A 22,534-nucleotide genomic window follows, 5' to 3' on the forward strand; every position below is an offset into this window, starting at 1 on the left:
TGGAAGTGTTTTAGAATGTCATCCTGGCTCCAGAATTTCAACGGTGATAAAGGATTGACCAGAATGAAGTTGTTTTCATTAATTCAGTGGTGACTGAGTTGGGATTAACAGAGATGTATAAAGTCATGTGAGACCAAGGTGCAAAGTACTTCTTTCTCCAGCAGTGAAATCAAAGACTTAAGCGCAGAGATTTGAGATAATGGTCAGAAGAATTAATGGAAGTTGGGGGAAAGTGTGAATTTTGGAAGATGGTGCTTGAAAGGTAGATGGAGGTAGAAACCCTCATACTTTAAAGATCCAGGATGAGCATTTGTATCTAGCATAACCTCCAATTCCCTTGTACAAGCCAGATCGGTCATAACAACCTCCTATTGTCTGGCATGAAGAAAATGTATAAAATGGCTACTTTCTGTCTGCTAAATTTCTGTAACTGTATGATCAGATTATATGCAATAGTAAATGGACTGCATGCAAATATCCAATTGAGTATTAAATCATTAACATCTGCCATTACTGAAGAAGTGAATATGCCAAATTTATGTTTCTATTACCAGGAAAATGATAAACGTTGGATGATGAAGTTAGATATTTCTGCTCCTCAAGTTATTTTTCCAGATGATTTCAAATCTGCAGATTCCTTGCTGGTAGTTGTGGATCTGGGTCGAATTCTGCTAACAAATTTTCGAGGTAATTGCTTTTGACTAGTCACTCTCTTTAATAATGTTCTGTTTAAATTGCCTGCACAATTACTGAGTTCAAATGTTTCTTTGGCTTTGGTAGACAGTTTCCATTAAAACTGCATAATCTTACCAATATCATATTTACATTAATTGAAAATTGTTATGTTTAGCAACAGCACAAATGTTGGAACAAGCCAATACTGTGAAAGAGCAGGGTGGATTAATTTTTATCATGATTGATTTATTCAAGATGACGCCTGAAGTATTAACCTTTGAATTACTGTTTGATTGTGCATTTAGGGTATTTTCAGCTTTATTTAGGATATTTCAAAGATCTGTTTTTAAACTACTTTTCATTTTTTTACTCTGTATTTCTCATTTGTATTTCTGGTAATGTTCAAAGGAAATGAATAAATTTTGATTTTTCTTTTACTATTTTTCAGTGGATTGTTTGTTTTCTCACAGCAATTGAAGTTTTGTTCTGAAGTATTTAACATCAGCAGCAGTGTTGAAAACAATTCCAACTACCCTTTGTGTTATTTGGAGATAAATGATTGAATGCCTTGTACCCTTAACCAGATGTCATATAGCACAGGCTACCTTTTGTTTTGCCTGTTATATTGCCCTTCTCAATTAATCTTCCTTAGAAGCACATTCATTCTGTGACCAAGTTCGGTAGATATTGATTGTCATCTGTGGCTGGTGGTGACAGAACAGACTTTTTTCTTCTGTCTGCATTTACATTCTCCTATTGAGATTGAGATTGGCTGACTTGAAATATGACAGAAATTGACCTTGAAGTTTCCTGCTCCTTTCAGGTATTCCATAGATTCTAAAATTTCATTGGCTAAACTGTTAGGGAAAACATGGTTGTAATGCTGAAATGAGAAATATAAACTTGTAGAAATGTGTGGTTAAATAAAGACTGCTACTGGATTACTCAAAACTAGGAATAAAGTAAATTATCCAGTAAATAGGCTGTATTTTGCTGATGCTAATTACAGCAGTTAGCTCATTTGCATTGTGAAATTTGACAAAACTTATCAAACCTGTGTGAAAATACACAGTTGGTGAACATTCACTGTTCAGAAAACTCCCATTAATTTACCATGAGATCTTTGCCATCCTTAACGTCACTCTTTGTATTTACAGATGAGCCGAAGAGCAGAGCCAGTGTCAGACTTTCTGTCCAAGAGGAGGAACTCAGTGATGATGAATACAAGACACCACTAGCCACACCACCCAACACGCCACCTCCAGAGCCCAGCTCTGATCCTGGGATGAAGTCCACAGAATTCCTTGGTTTAGGATTTACTGAGGAACAGCTGCAGCAACATTTTATCAACAATAAGCTTTATGAGAAATACTCACTGTCCTTCATGGACATGCAGATTATGGTTGGGCGGGTCATGGATAACTGGAAGCATGCTCAGGATAGTGAAGTTGGGCCAACACATGTTGTCGAGAAATTTAACGTGCTGCTACAATTGGAACGACGATTAATGTACACCTCTGACCCAAATCGTCCTGGGGCCATGCTTTGTGGCACTCTGCCTGAGCTTAAAATACATGTAAATGAAGATAAAATCATGGCATTGCGCAATTTTTTGTCCAGGGTAACTGCATCCGAGAATCAGCAGCTATCATGTGAGCAGCAGTCACTGCGGCGTGAAAAAATCTTCAATAAAGTGGATAGCCGGAGCAAGCTACTGGATTCAAAGATGAGTCTGACACAGAGTGTGATGTCACTTGAGCAACATACCCGTGAGGTGCTGGTTGAGTCAAAGCTGCTCATCGCAGAGTTCAAAATTAATTACATGCAGTTAGGGGTGGAGAGTTGTGGACGTTACATATCTGTGCTAAAAGTTTTTGGCATTAATTCCAACTTCGTGAAGAGGCCTTATGATAGTGAGGTGGCACTGACTGTACATGGTTTGCTGTTGGTGGATACGGTACAGACATATGGCACTGACTTTGATTTGCTGATGGCGTCTCACAAAAACTTGAGCTTTGACATTCCCACAGGAAGCCTTCGCGATAGTGGAGCCCAGTCTCCAATCTTTCCTCACCCTACTGTCACTTCACTGGTCAATAGTGATACCTCACAAGTTAAAAATAAAATCACATTGAGCAACTCAGCAGCACTAGATGAGCAAGTGCCTCCACCATCTACTGCTCAGGACCAGGATGTCCTGATTAAACTGGAATATCAATTTGTGAGCTCCAGTTGCCCTTCTATGAATTTGGATAGCTCTTTGCAGGTCATGTCTTTGCAGGTCAACAATCTGGATATTATCCTTAATCCAGAAACTATGGTTGAACTCATTGGCTTTCTACAGAAGTCCTTTCCAAAGGCCAAAGAAGATACAAGTCCAGAGTCTCCACTTACTGATCCAGCAATGAGTTTTGAAGATGGAGAGTCTATTCAGTCTACCTATGATCAAAATACACAAGTGGCGGTAGAAATCCATCGGCTAAATGTGCTACTTCTCCGGACTGTTAGGCTAACAAGTGGGGAGAAACTGGGAAGAAAAATTGCTACAGCTAGTATCAATGGCACCAAGGTAAATGTTTCAATGGGCAGTCGATTTGAAATGAATGGATCTCTTGGCTGCCTTCAGTTACTGGACTTGACACAAGATGAAATAAAAAATCATTTTGTAGTAAGCATTGGAAATACAGAAGCATATGAAACAGTTAGTGACTTTGGGTTCTTTCAGTCTGTCTTCATGAGGTCTGAAATGGAAATGAATCACAGTGAAGCTCTGAGCTTTACATTTATTGAAAAATCTGAGGAGGAGTTTATGTTGAGTCTGCACATGGCATCATTACATTATAACCATTCACCAAAGTTTCTTAAGGAGCTTTCCTTATCCATGGATGAACTTGAAGATAACTTCCAAAATATGCTAAGGAGTGCAGCTTCTAAAGTCTCCACTGTCTTGGTAAACAAAACAGCTGAGTACAGTGAGATGGTTTTACTTTTTGAAAACCCACGTAAGCCAAGGGATATGTTTGAACTTGGTGATGATGTTAATGCTGGGATGGAAGCTCTTGAGCATAACCCAGTGAAATTAATCTTGAACATTAATATTGAGTCACCTGTGGTTGCAGTCCCACGGAAGCCTGGAAGCTGTGAGCTATTGGTTGGACACTTGGGCCGGACTTCAATCCAGAACTTTGTAACTGGTGAAGATGATTCTGGGAGGGACCGACTACAAGTGGAAATTAAAGATATCAAAATGTACTCCCTCAATAACAGCATGCACAGTTCGAAGGCCGATGCCAGTGAATCTCCTCAGTCAGCTTCTGGTGCTGCTAGCACCTCCAGTCAGGAAGAAATGCATTTCACACGACAAAATTTCTTTGATTCCGTGCACAAGGGTCAAGGTCAGTTCAACGAACACTTTTGAATTAATGCAATTTTGCATTGTTTTGATAAGCAACCCACTGCCTAGTCTGTAAGTGAACTTTGCAGATCTTAAAGATGCCAGATTTAACTATTTTCAAGAGGAAGTAATCACTGATGGTGATCTATGAAACAAATATTTACTTATATCTAATATAAAGCATCAGAAAGTAAGAGCAGGAGGGGGCCACCTGGCTTCTCAAGCCCAGCCTAACCAGCCTTTCAGTATAAACATGGGGTGCTCATTTCTTCTTCCCTACCATTTAGAAGTGAGGAATGGCTGCTTGGTTCAGTTATCTGCAGAGAATAGTCCTCCCAAATAAACATGGAAGGAAATTTTGGATTTGCTTTTAAAAGAGAAATACTTAATCATTTGATTCTAACCAATGCTCATCTTTGTCAAATATCATTGTATCGCTTGGCAGAAGTTGTACTCTCATTTCTTATTTTATTCTCCAGCCTTTCATATCCTGAATGACACCACAATCCAGTTCGTTCTAGAGAAAATCCCAGTTGACACAGATCCAGAGTTATCATTTCCAGCTGTAAATTCTTCAGATTCCTTTGAAACCACCAATAAAATGAAGATAGAAGGAAAATTTGTCAATCCTTTGAAGGTATAAGACTGAATGCACCGTCACGGGTTGTACTTGTGATTTAAGCATATAATATAGAAACACGTTAACAAGATAATATTGAATGGCCTTTTCCTGGTTCTGTGTAATTCGAGGTTCTGTTGATTATATAATGTGAATCTGTCACTGTTCTCCTTGACTCCATAAATATTTAGTCTTTCTCTGACATTCTCTTCAATATTGTTGCTAGTCATTTCTTTAAATGTTGGCTATGGCTTATATATGGCTTATATCACATGAATGTAACCCTGGGTTGTAATAATAACACATGTAATTTAATTTGGATATTCCTCGTTTGCTGTTATCGAAGACTATTAGACAAAATGACTAAAACTAATGAGGCAAGAACAGAATTGTTTTTCTCTCACTAATGTCTGGGATTAACTAAAAGAACATGAACCACAGAATATAACCTTGAGAAAGTCTGCCAATGTTGATAATCCAAAACAACAGACACAAAATGCTGGAGGATCTCAGGTCAGGCAACATTTATGGAGTTGACGTTTTGAGCCGAGATCCTCCTTCAGGACTGAACGGTGGGGGGGGGGGGAGTAGGGGGAGGGGAAGAAGAGAGCTAGAAGATGATTGTTGAAGCCAAGTGCAAGTGGGAAAGGTAAAGGGCTGGAGAAGAAACCTGATAGGAGAGGAAGGCAGACCATAGGAGAAAGGCAAGAAGGGGGCCGAGTGGAAGTGATAGGCAGGTGAAAAGAGGTCAGAGTGGAGAATAGAAAAGAGGAGGGGTGGGATTTTTTTTTAATTGGAAGGAGAAATCGATATTCAGGCCATCAGGTTGGAATATAAGGTTCCCACCAGATGGAATATAAGGTGTTGTTCCTCCATCTTGAGGGTAGCCCTATCCAGGCACAAGAGGTGGCCACAGACTGCCATGTTAGAATGAGAATGGGAATGAAAAAGTTTGGCTACCAGGAAGTTTTGTTGTTGTCTGATTAGTGGAGGTGCTCGACAAAGGGGTCCCCCAATTTAGGACGGGTCTCATCAATATCGAGGAGGCTGCATCAGGAGCACTGGGCACAATAGACAACCCCAGCAGATTTGTGGGTGAAGTGTTGCCTCACCCTGAATGTTTCCATTCAGGGCGTCCAACAATTCTTCCAGGTGAGGCAACACTTCACCCACAAATCTGCTGGGGTTGTCTATTGTGCCCAGTGCTCCTGATGCAGCCTCCTCGATATTGATGAGACCCGTCCTAAATTGTTGCCTCACCTGGAAGAATTGTTGGACGCCCTGAATGGAAACATGAGAGGAGGTGAATGGCAGGTGGAGCGCTTGGGCAACTTGCAGGGATAAGTACTGAGAGGGATGAACGGACAAGGGAATCACAGAGGGAGCGATTCCTGGAGAAAGCGGAGTGTGGGAGTGGAGGTTTAGTGGTAGGATCCCTTTGGAGATTGTGGAAATTGCAGAGGATGATGTGATGCTCATGGCACAAGGAACTCTTATCACTGGTGTGGCAGTAGAAAGATGTAAGTGTGGATGTTCAGGAAATGGAGGAGCAGTGGGTGAGGGCAGCATCGATAGTGGAGGATGGGAAACCTTGTTCTTTGAAACAGGAGGACAGCTCACACGTACAGGAAAGGAAAGCCACATGCGACGGGTAAAGGAACTGAGGAAAAGGAATAGCATTTTCACAGGAGACAGGTTGGGGAAGAGATATAGTCAAGCTAACTGGGAATCTGTAGATTTATAAAAAATGTTGGTTGACAGTTTGTCTCCAGAGATCAAGAAAGGGGAGGGAGGTTTCAGAAATGGTCTAATTGAATTTACAGGCAAGCTAGAACTTGGAGGCAAAGTTGATGATGTTGACGAGCTCAGCATGGGTGCATGAATTGTTACAGCACATATGAAGGACCTTTAACCCATCAAGCTTGTAGCAGCCCTATATTAAGCAATGCTATTATCTCACTCTGCTTCCCTCCCCTAATACCCCTACAAATTCTGCCCTTTCAGATAGCTTTTGTATATTGTAATTGAATCTGTCTCCACAACTGTGTAGATCATAATCAGAGCTGTGCAAAAATGTTATTCTACATTAGTTTTGGCTCTTTTTGCCAATCATCATCATTCTGCACCACTGGTTCCTCACGCCTCTGCCAATTAAAACAATATCTTTGCCTATACCCTACAAAATTGTAAGTAATGTGAGATCCCTGCTCAACCTGTTCTGTAATCGGTTCTAAATTTTACACTTAATTAAGCTCATCATTCTTGGTGAGTTATTTTGGTAAATCTTTTCTACCTTTACCTGTACACAGTAGAACTGAGCACAATACTCCAACTATTGCTGAACCAAAGTTTTATATATGTTTAATCACAAGCAAGAGAAAATCTGCAGATGCTGGAAATCCAAGCAACACCCACAAAAAGCAGGAGGAACTCTGCAGGCCAGGCAGCATCTATGGAAAAGAGTAAACAGTTGATGTTTTAGGCTGAGACCCTTCATCAGGACTGGGAAAAAAAAGATGAGTTAGAGTTAGGAGATGGGGGGAGTGGAGGAAGAAAGGTGATAGGTGAAATTGGGAGATGGAGGTGGTTGAAGTAAAGAGCTGGGAAGTTGGTGTAAGAGGTACCAAGCTGGAGAAGAAGGAATCTGCTAGGAGAGGACAGAAGGCCAAGAAAGAAAGAAAAAAAAGGGAGAAGCACCAGAGGGAAATGATAGGCAGGTCAGGGGACAAGGTGAGATGGGGATGGGGAATGGTGAAGGAGAGGGGTGTGGGGCATTACCAGTTCGAGAGATCGATGTTCTGCCATCTGGTTGGAGGTTACCCAGACGGAATATAAGGTGTTGCTCCTCCAACCGTTGTGGCCCCATCACCACAGTAGAGGAGGCCATGGATTGAAATGTGGGAATGCGAAGTGGAATTAACATGGGTGTCCACAGGAAGATCCCACTTTTTCTGGTGGATGGAGCATAGGGGCTTAGCAAAGTGGTCTCTCAGTCTGCATCGGGTCTCACTGACATACAGGGGGCCACACCAGGAGCACCAGATACAGTAGATGACCCCAACAGACTCACAGGTGAAGTGTTGCCTCACTGAGAGGGACTGTTTGGGGCCCTGAATGGTAGTGAGGGAGGAGGAGTAGGGGCAGGTGTAGCACTTGTTCCACTCGCAAGGATAAGTGCCAGAAGAGACAGACAGACATACTTTATTGATCCCGAGGGAAATTGGGTTTCGTTACAGCCGCACCACCAAGAATAGTGAAGAAATACAGCAATATAGAACCATAAATAATTAAATAATAATAAGTTAATCATGCCACATGGAAAAAATAAGTCCAGGACCAGCCTATTGGCTCAGGGTGTCTGACACTCCAAGGGAGGAGTTGTAAAGTTTGATGGCCACAGGTAGGAATGATTTCCTATGACGCTCAGTGTTACATCTCGGTGGAATGAGTCTCTGGCTGAATGTACTCCTGTGCCTAACCAGTACATTATGGAGTGGATGGGAGTCGTTGTCCAAGATGGCATGCAACTTGGACAGCATCCTCTTTTCAGACACCACCATCAGAGAGTCCAGTTCCACCCCCACAACATCACTGGCCTTACGAATTAGTTTGTTGATTCTGTTGGTTTCTGCTACCCTCAGCCTGCTGCCCCAGCACACAAAAGCAAACATGATAGCACTGGCCACCACAGACTTGTAGAACATCCTCAGCATCGTCCGGCAGATGTTAAAAGACCTCAGTCTCCTCAGGAAATAGAGATGACTCTGACCCTTCTTGTAGACAGCCTCAGTGTTCTTTGACCAGTCCAGTTTATTGTCCATTCGTATCCCCAGGTATTTGTAATCCTCCATCATGTCCACACTGACCCCTTGGATGGAAACAGGGGTCACCAGTGCCTTAGCCCTCCTCAGGTCCACCACCAGCTCCTTAGTCTTTTTCACATTAAGCTGTAGATGATTCTGCTCGCACCATGTGACAAAGTTTCCCACCGTAGCCCTGTACTCAGCCTCATCTCCCTTACTGATGCATCCAACTATGGCAGAGTCATCAGAAAATTTCTGAAGGTGGCAGGGCTCTGTGTTGTAGTTGAAGTCCGAGGTGTAGATGGTGAAGAGAAAGGGAGACGGGACAGTCCCCTGTGGAGCCCCAGTGCTGCTGAGGGAGATCAGTGGAGAAGGATGAACAGACAAGGGAGTCGCAGAGGGAGCAATCCCTGCAGAAAGCAGGAAGTCGGGTGGGGGGGGGGGGGGAGGAAGATGTGCTTGGTCGTTGGATCCTGCTGGAGATGGCAAAAATTACGGAGAATTATGGGCTGGATGTGGAGGCTGCTGGGGTGGTAGATGAGGACAACAGGAACCCTATCCCTGGTGGGAGAATGGGGTGAGAGGATATGTTTATCAATTTCCTTACACTTCTACTTCTTACCTATTATGTCACATTATTTGCTTATTGCCATCAAACCCCACCTATGGATTCTTAAAACCTCTAATAAAACATAAACTACTTGAAACAATGAACAAGTTGGGCAGTTTTTCCTAAAGAGAGAAAAATGGTTTTGATGCATGTCAAAAATACTTATCATTCTCAAAATTAGTTGATTAGTTGGGAGTATTTTGAAATAATGTATGCTTGTAGCAGGAGTTTGGAATAGCCTTTAATTTGTTTTCTTATTGTGCAGGTAACATTAGCGAAGCATGTTTATGAACAGGTCCTACAGACACTGGATAACCTGACATACAGCGAGGACCTCAGCAAAATCTCACATAGTTCAACTGCTGATGTGTCAGACAGCCATAATGTTCCTTCACCACTGAGAAGCCTGAAAATCTCTGATCTTCAACGAGAATGGAAAGAGAGTGGACTTTTTGGCCGAGTGAGCTATCCATCCACACCCGTTGATTCCTTTCCAATTCCAGAGTCAAAATCATTCACTCAGATTCAAGCTAATTTCTGCATCTCTGAGTTACAGATTCAGCTGTGTGGTGATCTCGCACTGGAAGCTCAAGGATTGGTTAGTTTAAAGTTTAAAGACTTTGAAGTTGAATTCAGTAAAGACCAGCCTCATACTCTGTCTATTCAGGTAGCTTTGCGGTCACTACTGATGGAAGATTTACTGGAAAAAAATACAGGCTCTAAGTACAAGCATTTAATGGTGTCCAGAGGCGCACCAAAGCCTTCCAGTTTTACACAAAAGGAATATTTGTCCCAGTCTTGTCCTTCTATCTCCAATGTGGAGTATCCTGAGATGCCACGATCTCTTCCAGCCCACATGGAAGAGGCACAGAATGTGTTCCAGTTTTACCAAAGGCCATCCTCAACACAAAGAAAACATAAAGAAGACAAAGATTCAGAATGCCTTCAGACCCCTCCACCATCCCCAAGATTGAAAAGCTCTAAGGCGTGCTGTACTAGAACAAACTTTGATGATTCATTAGTGCATATTAATATTTTTCTTGTGGATAAGAAACATCCTGAATTTTCTACACGTTACAATAAGGTCAATAGGAATTTGGATGTGGACTTCAACTGCCTGGATGTGCTAATTACGCTTCAGACCTGGGTAATGATTTTGGATTTTTTTGGGATTGGATCAACAGCCACCAATCATGGCTTGAAACCTCCCGTAGAAGAACTTCAACCTCAGGCAAGACCTGATGAAACAGACGTGTCATCTGATGCTGGCCAGGAGCCAATAAACACAAAGTTAGATCTGAAGGTATTTAATTTATATTGTTTTATAGATTTGTATTATATTCAGCAATGAGAGGTTTACTGTATGAGGAATGTCTCGCAGCTCTTGGGGCTGTAATCCCTGGAGTTCGGGAGAATGAGGGAGGATCTCACAGCAACATTCCAAATGTTAAAACAGATTAGATTTGGCAAAGTTATTTCCCATGGTAGGGGATTCTAGGACAAGAGGGCACGACTTCAGGATTGAAGGACATCCTTTTGGAACTGAGATGCGGAGAAATTATTTTAGTCAGAGGGTGGTAAATCTATGGAATTTGTTGCCACGAGCGGCAGTGGAGGCCAAGTCATTGGGGGTATTTAAGGCAGAGATAGATAGGTTTTTGATTATCCAGGGCATCAAAGGGTATGGGATGAAAACAGGGGAACAGGGATGAATGGATGAAGTGGATCAGTCCATGATTGAGTGGTGGAGCAGAATTGATGGGCCAAACGGCCTACTTCTGCTCCTAAATCTTATGGTTTTTTTTCTTTCTGAGATGTGGGTAAGTAGTAATCAGAGGTGGAGGGATTATTACTGTTAGGACTTTTTTTGAAATGTTTTCATTTTAATATCAGAGTAGTCTGATTGCATGAGCAACCTGCTCAGAAAGTCAAAAATATGCTTACCCAACTGATGTTTCCATACAAATAGTTGCAATATGCTAATTGCCTAAATCTTGATAAAATTAATCATCCTTGTCTCTTCTGCAATCTCATGAAAATGTTGTAAGAATTTTCAGGGTTGGCAGGTACAAAAGAGACGGGTAACCAAGAATGCCATGGATTTTACTTAGTCAAGTCTGATTTCAGTAAATTAACATAATGATTCACATGTTTGTTTACTTATATTGCAGAATCTGGCTAGTTAAGCCCTTAAAGTTAGTGATTCCACCATTTATTCAGTGTCATTTGTTTGGGTCTTTTACTCTCGGTTCGCTAAATCACTGGTGTCCAATTTGATGTTCTTTATGTCTTGGCAGTTTAAGTCTTAATAGTGTTTTTTAAAAATTTCTTCTCATTGCTGGTTGACCTAGTAAGTTTGCAGGTTTGAAAAGAGTACTGTTTAACGCAGCTATCTGATAAATCTGATTCCAATGAATTCGTCTTAGCTGGTACTGTGTAATTAAAGAATTCATTCACAATTCAGAAAGATTCGAAAATCATAGATATCCTGTAGTTGTATATGAAAGGAGCTTGCTAACTGTTTTTTCCCCCTCTGAGGTTCACTCGCTGTCTCTGGTGTTAAATAAGAAGACAAATGAACTTGCCAAAGCCAATGTGTCCAAACTGGTGGCACATCTTGAATTGATAGGTAAGTTTTGAATACATTACATAACTACATACATAAAATTACATAACTAGTATGTTATGTAATTTCTAGATCAAACGTGTTAAGTACTGTGATGAAAGTTAGATTGCTTAGTCATTGCAGGTGTGATTAAGTACCAAGGAAGATTGAATTTGGTTGGTTACAAATCTTACATCCTGCAAGGTCCTGATGGAGTACCTGGTTGGGCTCTGAAAACCTGTGCCAACCAACTAGCGGGAGTATTCAAGGACATTTTCAACCTCTCACTGCTATGGGCGGAAGTTCCCACTTGCTTCAAAAAGGCAACGATCCAGTGTCTAAGAAGAATAACGTGGGCTTCTTTCGCACAGTGGCACTGGCATCGACAGTGATGAAATGCTTTGAGAGATTGGTCTTGACTAGACTGAACTCCTGCCTCAACAATGACCCGGACCTATTGCACTTTGCCCATCGCCACAATAGGTCAACGACAGACACAATCTCCCATCGCCACAATAGGTCAACAACAGACACAATCTCAGTGGCTCTCCACATGGCTTTAGACCACCTGGACAATACAAACACCTATGTCAGGATGCTGTTCATCGACTATAGCTCAGCATTTAATACCATCATTCCCATAATCCTGATTGAGAAGTTGCAGAATCTGGACCTCTGTACCTCCCTCTGCAAATGGATCCTCAGCTTCCTAACCAGAAGACCACAGTCTGTGCGGATTGGTTATAATATATCCTACTCGCTAATGAGCAACACTGGCATACCTCAAGGGTGTGTGCTTAGCCCACTGCTCTACTCTTCATATACACATAATTGTGTGGCTAGGCATAACTCAAATACCATCTATAAATTTGCTGACAATACAGCCATTGTTGGTGGAATCTCAGGTAGTGACGAGAGAGCGTATAGGAGTGAGGTATGCCAACTAGTGGAATGGTGCCGCAGCAACAACCTGGCACTCAATGTCAGTAAGACGAAAGAGCTGATTGTGGACTTCAAGAAGGGAAAGACAAAGGAACACATACCAATCCTCATAGAGAGATCAGAGGTGGAGAGAGTGAACATCTTCAAGTTCCTGAGTGTCAAGATCACTGAGGATCTAACCTGGTCCCAACATATCGGTGTAGTTATAAAGAAGGCAAGACAGCGGCTATACTTTATTAGGAGTTTGAAAAGATTTGGCATGTACCTGTCCAAACTTTTCTTAAATGTTGAAATCGAGCTAGCATGAACTTCTACTGACAGCTCATTCCTCACTCTCACAATCCTTTGAGTGAAGAAGTTTCCCCTTATGTTCCCCTTAAATTTCTCACCTTCCACCCTGAACGCATGACCTCAGTTGTAGTCCCACCCAACCTCAGTGGAAAAAGCCTGTTTGCATTTACCCTATTTTTACCCTTCATAATGTTGTATATGTCTATCAAATCTCCTCTCAGCCTTCTACATTCCAAAGAATACAGTCCAAACCTATTCAATATTTTCTGATAACTCAGGTCTTCTACATCTGGCAATATCCTTGTAAGTTTCTCTGTACTCCTTCAACCTTGTTTACATCCTTCATGTGGGTAAAACTACGTACAGTACTCCAACTTAGGCCTCACCAATGTCTTATACAACTTCAACGTAACATCACGTCTCCTGTTCCCAATACATTGATTTATGAAGGCCAGTGTGCCAAAAGCTTTCTTTACGACCCTATCTACCTGTGATACCACTTACAATGAATTATGGATCTGTATTCCCAGATGCCTTTGTTCTATCACAATCCTCAGTGCCCATTCTAAAAAATGTAGTTATGAACAGAAAAAGAAATCAGATAAATGGTTCATTCACAAGATGATCATGATTTCAAAGCAATTTGCTAAAAAAAAGTGAAGCTTCTACCACACAGAAGGTAGTCAAGATTCAGAGAACAGTCCGTAAAAGGTTGGAGGATTTAAATTTCAAGGAAACTTTTAAAAGGCAAATTGACATACACTTGAAGTTGATTTTCAGGCTCCTATTTCGGGATTGAATTACGCTAAATATATCACTAGCTTGATGGACTAAATACTATAGTACTTCTACTGAGAAGATTTCTAGCAGCATAAGTAAAAGACTAGCATATGGTCATGAACTAAATGATTTAATTTGGTTAATGATTTAGACTTAGAGGGAATAGCACTGAAATTTTCTTGTATCAAAAAACTGGGAGTGAGCAAACGAAGAAGAATATTAAAAGATTTCCAAGGCTATATAAAAAAAAATTTAGTGACAGATGTAATTAATTGCATCTGGTAATACAATTTAGGAGCAGAAAATAAGGACTATTATACACATGATGGGAATGGGCTAAATATTATTTGTTAGCAAGCTGACCCAAAGATGATTTATAAATCCTTGAATGTAAGGACAGGTATATAGAACATCAAAAAAAAACGGAATCTGGCTTTTATAATTAGGAGCAAAGATACAGATCCACTACCCCTTATTTGAAATTATGAAATCCAAAAAGCTCCGAAAACCAAAGTTTTTTTCGCCAACAGCTGACCTCATTATCAGTAATCTCCCTGCCTATCATTTCTATGTAGAATCAGTGTTTGAGAAGGGAAAAGAAGGATAACCTTGCTAACTTTGGGCTAGGTAGTCCATTGTTAGTTGAAGAGCATTTAAAATAAAAAGGCTAAGTTTATGATTATTTGGAGCTGTGCAGGGCTTTATTTAAAATTGTTAATTTTGAAGAACATCTAGTATTTATAAAAATGAGGTAGCAGACTAAATGTAGATGGTTTGAAAGAAGGTTGTTATAGAGTTACAGAGTCACAGAGATGAACAGCGCTGAAACACACCCTTTGGTCGATCTAGTTCATGCCGAAACTATTTAGGCTGCCTACTCTCATTGACCTGCACTGCGACCATAGCCCTCCATACCCCTTCCATCTATGTACCACCCGTACTCAGGTTAAATAAGAGACTTGAACATACATGTTTTTTGGTATCCGGCGGTGGGGGGGTGGTCCCAGAACCAATAAGGAGGGATTCTGAAATCCGAAAAATTCTGAATTCTGAAATGCAACTGGCCCCAAGAATTTCGGATAAGGGGTTGTGGACCTGTATTATAATATTAGCACATGCAATCATTATCTCATAATTGCTACACTATGTGCAATCTTAATTATCTGTTTTATTTTGTTAAATTTATACTGTTACACTGTTAACTCACTACCGTCTCTCCTGGTGGCAGACACATCTTTCCCTACAAGCCATGTCCAAGACATTTTTGTATCCTAATCAGAATGTGTGATGTTTGGACTCCATTCAGACATGACAAATTGTCGAATCTCTTCACGCCTATTCCGGAAAGTTCAAGTAGCACCTGTCCTAAACTATTGTCTGAATGATAAGCATGTCTGCAACGTGATCATCCTGACCTATATCCATTAAAATGTTTAACCGTTTTTAAATCATCTCCCCATTCTACATAATGTAACAAATAATCTTTTGTGACTGGGTATTCAGTTATTTTGTATACAGCCTTTATGTGTTGTGGCTCCGTATTTTAGCAGTATGCTCAATTTTGAAAAGTAGTGTCCCACCACTAGATGTCACTGAACCTCTGCTAGAACTTCAACAAAGAAAATAATATGGTAAAAATGAAAAAAAATACACCTTATTTACATTGACAATTTCCCAAAATGCTTTGGTAAAAAAGATTTACTCTAAAGTTCAGTTATTAGTTTATGAAAGCATGTCAAGTTGTTAGTCATGGCAGGAATTTTATTGAAAAATTTATTGTATTTTAAACTAAACTGACAATTTTTTTTAATGAGCATGTATAATCTGGAGTTAAAAAGATGATAAATTTTAAAAACCTAAACAAAGGTACTTTTTTTTCAAGACTGTCTTTGCAATATGTTGGACTGAAAATTATTGCATTTATCAAAACAGTAAAGCAAGTAATTTTGCCAAAGTTTTACATAATCAGAGGTTAGCTCAGGTACGTAATTAAAAGTTGACCTATCCAACAGCAGCCATCCAAGAACCTATAATTATTTTGTGAACTAACCGACTTTTGCTCAGAATCACAGTGCAGCCCATGATCGCAATGCAAAACAAAGTACTGAGGGCTCCCAGCCTTGGAGTGTGTGTACCGACGTTAAAGCTTGATCCCTAGTCTTTAAGCACAAAAGCTGTTCACCTATCAAGAAATAATCGATGCCAACACGTACAAAAGCTGGATGAACTCAGCAGGTCAGGCAGCATCTGTTGAAATGAGCAGTCAACGTTTCGTGTTGATTTGACCACAGCATCTGCAGTGTACTGTGTGTTTAATAATAGATACCAACCTGGCAGTTCACATCAATTTCAAAAATCTACAGCTTTTTCTAAAGTCAAGCTAACTCATCCCCTGACCTGCTCCTTTTGTTCTCAAATTGGTTCTTATATTCTGATATTTAATCCGTAGTACATTATTGATAGGCACTGCATGGTGCAATCTATCTAAATACCTGTGAACAACACCACAAAATGGTAGGGCACCCATCCAAATGCTCTTTTAAGTTTCCAGTCTCTTTGGAATGCTGTTGAATTTTGGCAAGGTTTTCTCCCTGCAGTTAATGCTTCTACTCGTATCATGAGAGAATAGAGCATACTTTCAATTTAGAAACAAAATAAGTGAAAGATTTTGTATATTTTTGGCATGGCAGCTGAGTAAATCTATATTCCTGGGCTGAAGGTCGGTTTAGATCTCCTTTAACACAAATTTATAAAAAATAAATAGATGTTGAAAAGAGATTTTGATAATACTCAAAAGTAGATTATGGTAATGCTGTTTGAAAACTTGTGAAATCATTAACACTTTGTAAAGGCATTGAAATGTTCTACCTGTCACCCTGCACATCCCTATCTCTGTTGTGCTGAGATTAACCTCTTTTATTCTACAGACAGAGACTTTGCTTTGCAAGGCAGTCTTGGCAGCCTTTCGTTAAGTGATTTGACATCTCATGGAGAGCTGTATAGGGAGCGTTTCACCACCAGTGGCAAAGAGGCACTAGTGTTCAACATTTACAAGTATGTATTTACAAGTATGCTTTTACAAGTATGTGTGTTTTTATGTACACTATTAAGTTTTATGTTATCTTTGCAATGTTATAAAAGCTGTTTCTGAGAACTTTGGAAGTAAACCTCAGATTGAGTTTAGCACATTTATCTATGTACAAACCCCATTTCCAGAAAAGTTGGGATATTTTCCAAAATGCTATAAAATCAAAAATCTGTGATATGTTAATTCACGTGAACCCTTATTTAACTGACAAAAGTACAAAGAAAAGATTTTCACTAGTTTTACTGACCAACTTAATTGTATTTTGTAAATATACACAAATTTAGAATTTAATGGCTGCAACACACTCAACAAAAGTTGGGACAGAGTTAAAATAAGATTGAAAAGTGCACAGAATATTCAAGTAACACCGGTTTGGAAGACTTCACATTAAGCAGGCTAATTGGTAGCAGGTGAGGTATCATGACTGGGTATAAAAGTAGTGTCCATCAAAGGCTCAGTCTTTGCAAGCAAGGATGGGTCGTGGCTCACCCCCTTGTGCCAAAATTCGTGAGAGAATTGTTAGTCAGTTCAAAAGGAACATTTCCCAACGCAAGATTGCAGAGAAGTTAGGTCTTTCAACATCTACAGTACATAATATTGTGAAAAGATTCAGAGAATTCAGAGACATCTCAGTGCGTAAAGGACAAGGTCGGAAACCACTGTTGAATGCGCGTGATCTTCGAGCCCTCAGGCGGCACTGCCTAAGAAACCGTCATGCTACTGTGACAATTATAGCCACCTGGGCTCGGGAGTACTTTGGGAAACCATTGTCACTTAACACAGTCTGTCACTGCATCCAGAAATGCAACTTGAAACTGTATTACGCAAGGAGAAAGCCATACATCAACTCTATGCAGAAACACTGGCGAGTTCTCTGGGCCCGAGCTCATCTCAGATGAAACAAAAGACTGTGGAACCGTGTGCTGTGGTCAGACGAGTCCACATTTCAGCTAGTTTTCGGAAAAAACGGGTGTCGAGTTCTCTGTGCCAAAGATGAAAATGACCATCCTGATTGTTATCAGCGAAAGGTGCAAAAGCCAGCATCTGTGATGGTACGGGGTTGCATCAGTGCCCACAGCATGGGTGAGTTGCATGTATGTGAAAGTACCATTGACTCTGAGGCGAATATTAGGATTTTAGAGAGACATATGTTGCCATCAAGGTGATGTCTCTTCTCAAGACGTCCATGCTTATTTCAGCAGGACAATGCCAGACCACATTCTGCACGGGCTACAACAGTGTGGCTTTGTAGACACAGAGTGCGTGTGCTTGACTGGCCTGCTGCCAGTCCAGATCTATCTCCTATTGAAAATGTATGGCGCATCATGAAGAGGAGAATCAGACAACGGAGACCACGGACTGTTGAGTAGCTGAAGTCTTATATCAAGCAAGAATGGACAAAATTTCCAATTGCAAATCTACTACAATTAGTATCAGTTCCAAAACGATTAAAAAGTGTTATTAAAGGGAAAGGTGATGTAACACAATGGTAAACATGCCTCTGTCCCAACTTTTGTTGAGTGTGTTGCAGCCATCAAATTCTAAATTTGTGTGTATTTACAAAATACAATTAAGTTGGTCGGTAAAACTAATTGAAAATCTTTTCTTTGTACTTTTGTCAGTTAAATAAAGGTTCACGTGAATTAACATATCACAGATTTTTGTTTATATTGCATTTTGGAAAATATCCGAACTTTTCTGGAAATGGGGTTTGTAGTATAAAATCACAAAGTGAAAGAATGCTTGCATTGGTCAGTGAATTCTTATTGTATGAGATCCTCAGTATCACAGGATGCTAGAAGGTTTCTTATGTTTCTGCAATAAATTCTAGGCACTGAGTGTTTAAAAAGCATATTGCTGCTAATGAAATTCTCCCCCTATTGTATTTCAAAGTAATCTGCACCAGAACTATGCTGAAAAAAATAAAAAGAAAATTGCAGGTGTTGCGATTGTAATGAGCATGGGTGCTTGAGGGAGTAAACTACAGTTGCAATTAAATCCTGATTGACACTGTAAATCAAAGAAACTGCTACTGATCTTAAAAGTTTCTTTTGCCTGAAGTAAAATATGTTCAGTACAGTTGGCAGGGAGCCTCATGCTCCATTAGTACTAAGAAAAAACACTTTTTCTGTTTTCCACACCTTATGCATCGATGTGTCAGCGAAAAATATGTGCAGCAGTATCTGTCTCTTGCCACCTCTCCCTCCCCCACAGTCCTCTCCATTCAAGTTTGTAGTTGAAAGTTTGTGAAGACTGCAGCAATTTGCAGTATTTCTAATTTTTTTTTAGTAAATACTTAGGTTCTACTAGAAACACCTTTACAACAAGGATAGAGGAAATTGCAACAATATGCTATACCTTGTTTGTGTACCAATATGGTTATGTTAGAGTATCAGTAGTTTAATTTCATATGAAGGCCATGTATACATGTTATTCAGATAGTTTTAACAGCATAGTCATCCTGGTGCATCTAATCAAATTATATGAGTAAATTTTAACAGATTTCTGCAAATATTTAGAGTATTTTTATACCTGAAAATTAATTATTAAATTTCTGCTTTGATCTTTTTTCCTACTAATTCACTACTGCTCCCACTGTGTAACTATACATATTTTTGCAAAGATCTTATCATGTGTACCACTGAAACCTTGAGAGCCAGTTTTCTCTGAAAATTCAGTTATGACAGCACTTACTTTCTTCATCATCAGGTCCCAAAAAATCCTATAGCATCAATCAATATAAAGTTTACCCAGCTATGGCTTATTACCCTTGTTAGAGAGAAATGGTGGTTCTAAACAACTTGGATTTAAAATTCATATTCCTCCGTTCACATTATGCCAGGGGTTCCCAACATGGGATCCACAGACTCCTCGGTTAATGGTAGGTGTCCATGGCATAAAAGAGGTTGGGAAACCCATCCTATACCATCTCAGGTTAATTTACAAAGTATATTGCCCTTTTTTGAAAATTCAGTTTCTGTCATCCATAGCATTCCTCTTGCTCTATACTGCAGTTGTTCAATGTGTTTATAGTAGCTTTATGCATGTTAGTGAAATACCACTCCTCAGCCTTTTCACCACTCACTTCCTTTTCTCCATTGAAGCACAGCTCATGACATTAGCAATGAACATTAACATTAAAGACGTTGTATAAGTGAAAGTTGTTGAAAATAATATTTTTTAAATCTTACAATCAGGTATGGCCGAGCAGACCCATTGCTGCACCGAGATTGTGACATGAGAGTGAGTTTCCAAATGGCATCGGTGCAATATGTGCACACTCAACGCTTCCAGGCCGAGGTGGTGGCATTTGTACAGCACTTCACGCAACTGCAGGATGTACTGGGGAGACAGAGGGCAGCCATAGAGGGACAAGCGGTAAGATGTTTACTTTCCCAATAGTGGATGGCAACGTTAAGCAGTCAAGAAATGTAATGCAACCGTAGAATTACTTTTTGAAACAGGAAATCTGGTTTATATTCCATCTGAGCAAACATGACGAAATTTGCAGATGCTGGAAATTTCAACAACACACACAAAATGCTGGTGGAACACAGCAGGCCAGGCAGCATCTATAAGGAGAAGCACTGTCGACATTTCGGACCGAGATCCTTCAGGATTTTTTGTGTGTTGTTATATTCCATCTGCCACTTTTTTTGCCCATACTTCCAATTTGTCTAAGTCCTGACAATCATGTTGCTTCCTCAACACTATCTACCCCTCCACCTACCTTGGTATCATCCACAAACTTTACCATAAAACCATCAATTCCTCTATCTAGATTATTAATAAAGTGAAAAGTAGCAGTCCCAACACTGACCCCTGAGGAACAGCACTATTCACTGGCAGCCGACTAGAAAAGGCTCCTTTATTCCCACTCGCTGCCACCTGCCTGTCAGCTTTTCCTCTGTACATGCCAGTATATTTCTCTTAATGCCATAGGATTTTATCTTATTAAGCAGCCACATGTGAGGCACCTTATCAAATGCCTTACGAAAATCTAAGTAAATGACATCCACCACCTCTCCTTTGTCCACCCTGCTTGTTATGTCCTGGAAGAATTCTAATAGATCTGTCAGGCAAGATTTCCCATTACAGAAACCATGCTGACTTTGATTTATTTTATCATTAGTCTCCAAATACCACAAAACCTTGTCCTTAATAATAGACTCCAGCACTTTCCCAACCACTGAGGTTAGGTTAACTGGCCTATAATTTCTTCTTTTGTCTTCCTCCCTTCTTAAGGAGTGGATTGACATTTGCAGTTTTCCAGTCCTCTGGGACCAGGCCAGAATCAAGTGACTCTTGAAAGATCATGACCAATGCATCTGTTATTTCTTCTGCAACTTCTCTCAGGACTCTGGGATGCAGATGATTTATCCACCTTAAGACTTTTGAGTTTGCCTCACAATTTTTCCTTTGTAATAGTAATGGCACTCACTCCTGCTCCCTGGTACAATGCTAGTGTCTTCCACAGCGAAGACAGATGCAAAGTACCCAGTAAGTTCATCTGCCATTTCTTTGACCCCATTACATTCTCATCAGCATCATTTTCCAGTGATCCAATATCAACTCTCACCTCCCTTTTATTCTTTATATATCTGGAAAAAAAACTTTTAGTATCCTAAATTTATATTGTCGACTAGTTTTCCCTCATATTTCAGAGCATCAGGTGGCAAAATTGCCATTTCTTTTGCATTTTGTCTGTTGTTTACGAGGCTGAGTTGCACGCTCAATGCTCAACCCAGCACAGATGGAAAGTTTGCAAGGAGTAAACTGGATTTGAACCCAGGGCTACTCGCCTCAAAGTCCGGTCCGGATACTGCTACACCACTGGCTGGCTAGAGAATATTAAAGAGCTGACTTCATGCATGCTGGCAAAACAGGCAAAGCAATTTTTTTGTCAGTTCTGGTATCAGTGGTAATTATGTTCCTGAGATAGCTGAGTGACTTAACATGGCTTGACTGGCTGCTCGTCACTTTTATTTCTGTTGTGAGAGATGGCAGAATTTTTCCATCAGGTGCGTACTTTTTATGGCCGCAGAGCCCAAGGAAGGATGCACCACAGGCAAAGAAGTTCTGGAAATGTTCTGTGTTATTCTCAGAAAGCATGACAAATGACGGGCAGTCAATATGTAATGTATCGTTGAGTTTTTGGTTTTCAATGAGCAGAGATTTAAGTCGGCCTTTAATTTCATTGTTATGATGGAATGACAAACATATTAGCAAGTGCGCAGTCCTGTTTAACCACATAGGCTATAGAAAAGTTATCAGATGAAACAGGCCAACCAATACACGTCGTCATGGAAAGAACATAACATGCTAGTTAATTTGAAAATTTGAAAGTAAACTGCCTGACCTGCTGCGTTCCACCAGCATTTTGTGTGTGTTGCTTGAATTTCCAGCATCTGCAGATTTCCTCATGTTGTCCTTTATATTTTACAGTCTTGGTTTTTTTCCTCATATGTGAAGCTGCCTAGAACTATGAAGTAGTTTTGAGTTAATCTGTAGGAAATAAGGTTTAAATAGTCTGATGTGTTTCAGCCATTACATTGACTGATTGATAAATGTCTTGGCTAATGCACAGAAATAATCCAAACTAGAACAAAGACATTTGGGCCTAATTGCTACCTGTGAACTAACTCTCTGTGGATAAGGAAAAGCTCTTTCTGCTTTTGGAGTTTCAGGATAATGGCTTCAATTTATTATCTAATAAAAGCTGCTTCC

The 22,534-nt window shown here is 40.2% G+C and overlaps 1 protein-coding gene across 1 annotated transcript in view; it reads left to right on the forward strand.

The window, feature by feature from the left end:
• vps13d (vacuolar protein sorting 13 homolog D) overlaps nt 1-22,534 on the forward strand; it is a 288,095-nt gene that overhangs the window by 55,944 nt on the left and 209,617 nt on the right. The window contains exons 17-23 of the mRNA XM_059951858.1: nt 555-687; nt 1,833-4,070; nt 4,549-4,706; nt 9,367-10,404; nt 11,640-11,730; nt 16,647-16,773; nt 20,005-20,185. Of these exons, the coding sequence (XP_059807841.1) occupies nt 555-687; nt 1,833-4,070; nt 4,549-4,706; nt 9,367-10,404; nt 11,640-11,730; nt 16,647-16,773; nt 20,005-20,185 (3,966 nt within the window). The remainder of the gene's footprint in view (nt 1-554; nt 688-1,832; nt 4,071-4,548; nt 4,707-9,366; nt 10,405-11,639; nt 11,731-16,646; nt 16,774-20,004; nt 20,186-22,534) is intronic.

This window comes from Hypanus sabinus, chromosome 27, assembly GCF_030144855.1.
Source record: "Hypanus sabinus isolate sHypSab1 chromosome 27, sHypSab1.hap1, whole genome shotgun sequence".
Lineage (NCBI taxonomy): Eukaryota > Metazoa > Chordata > Chondrichthyes > Myliobatiformes > Dasyatidae > Hypanus > Hypanus sabinus.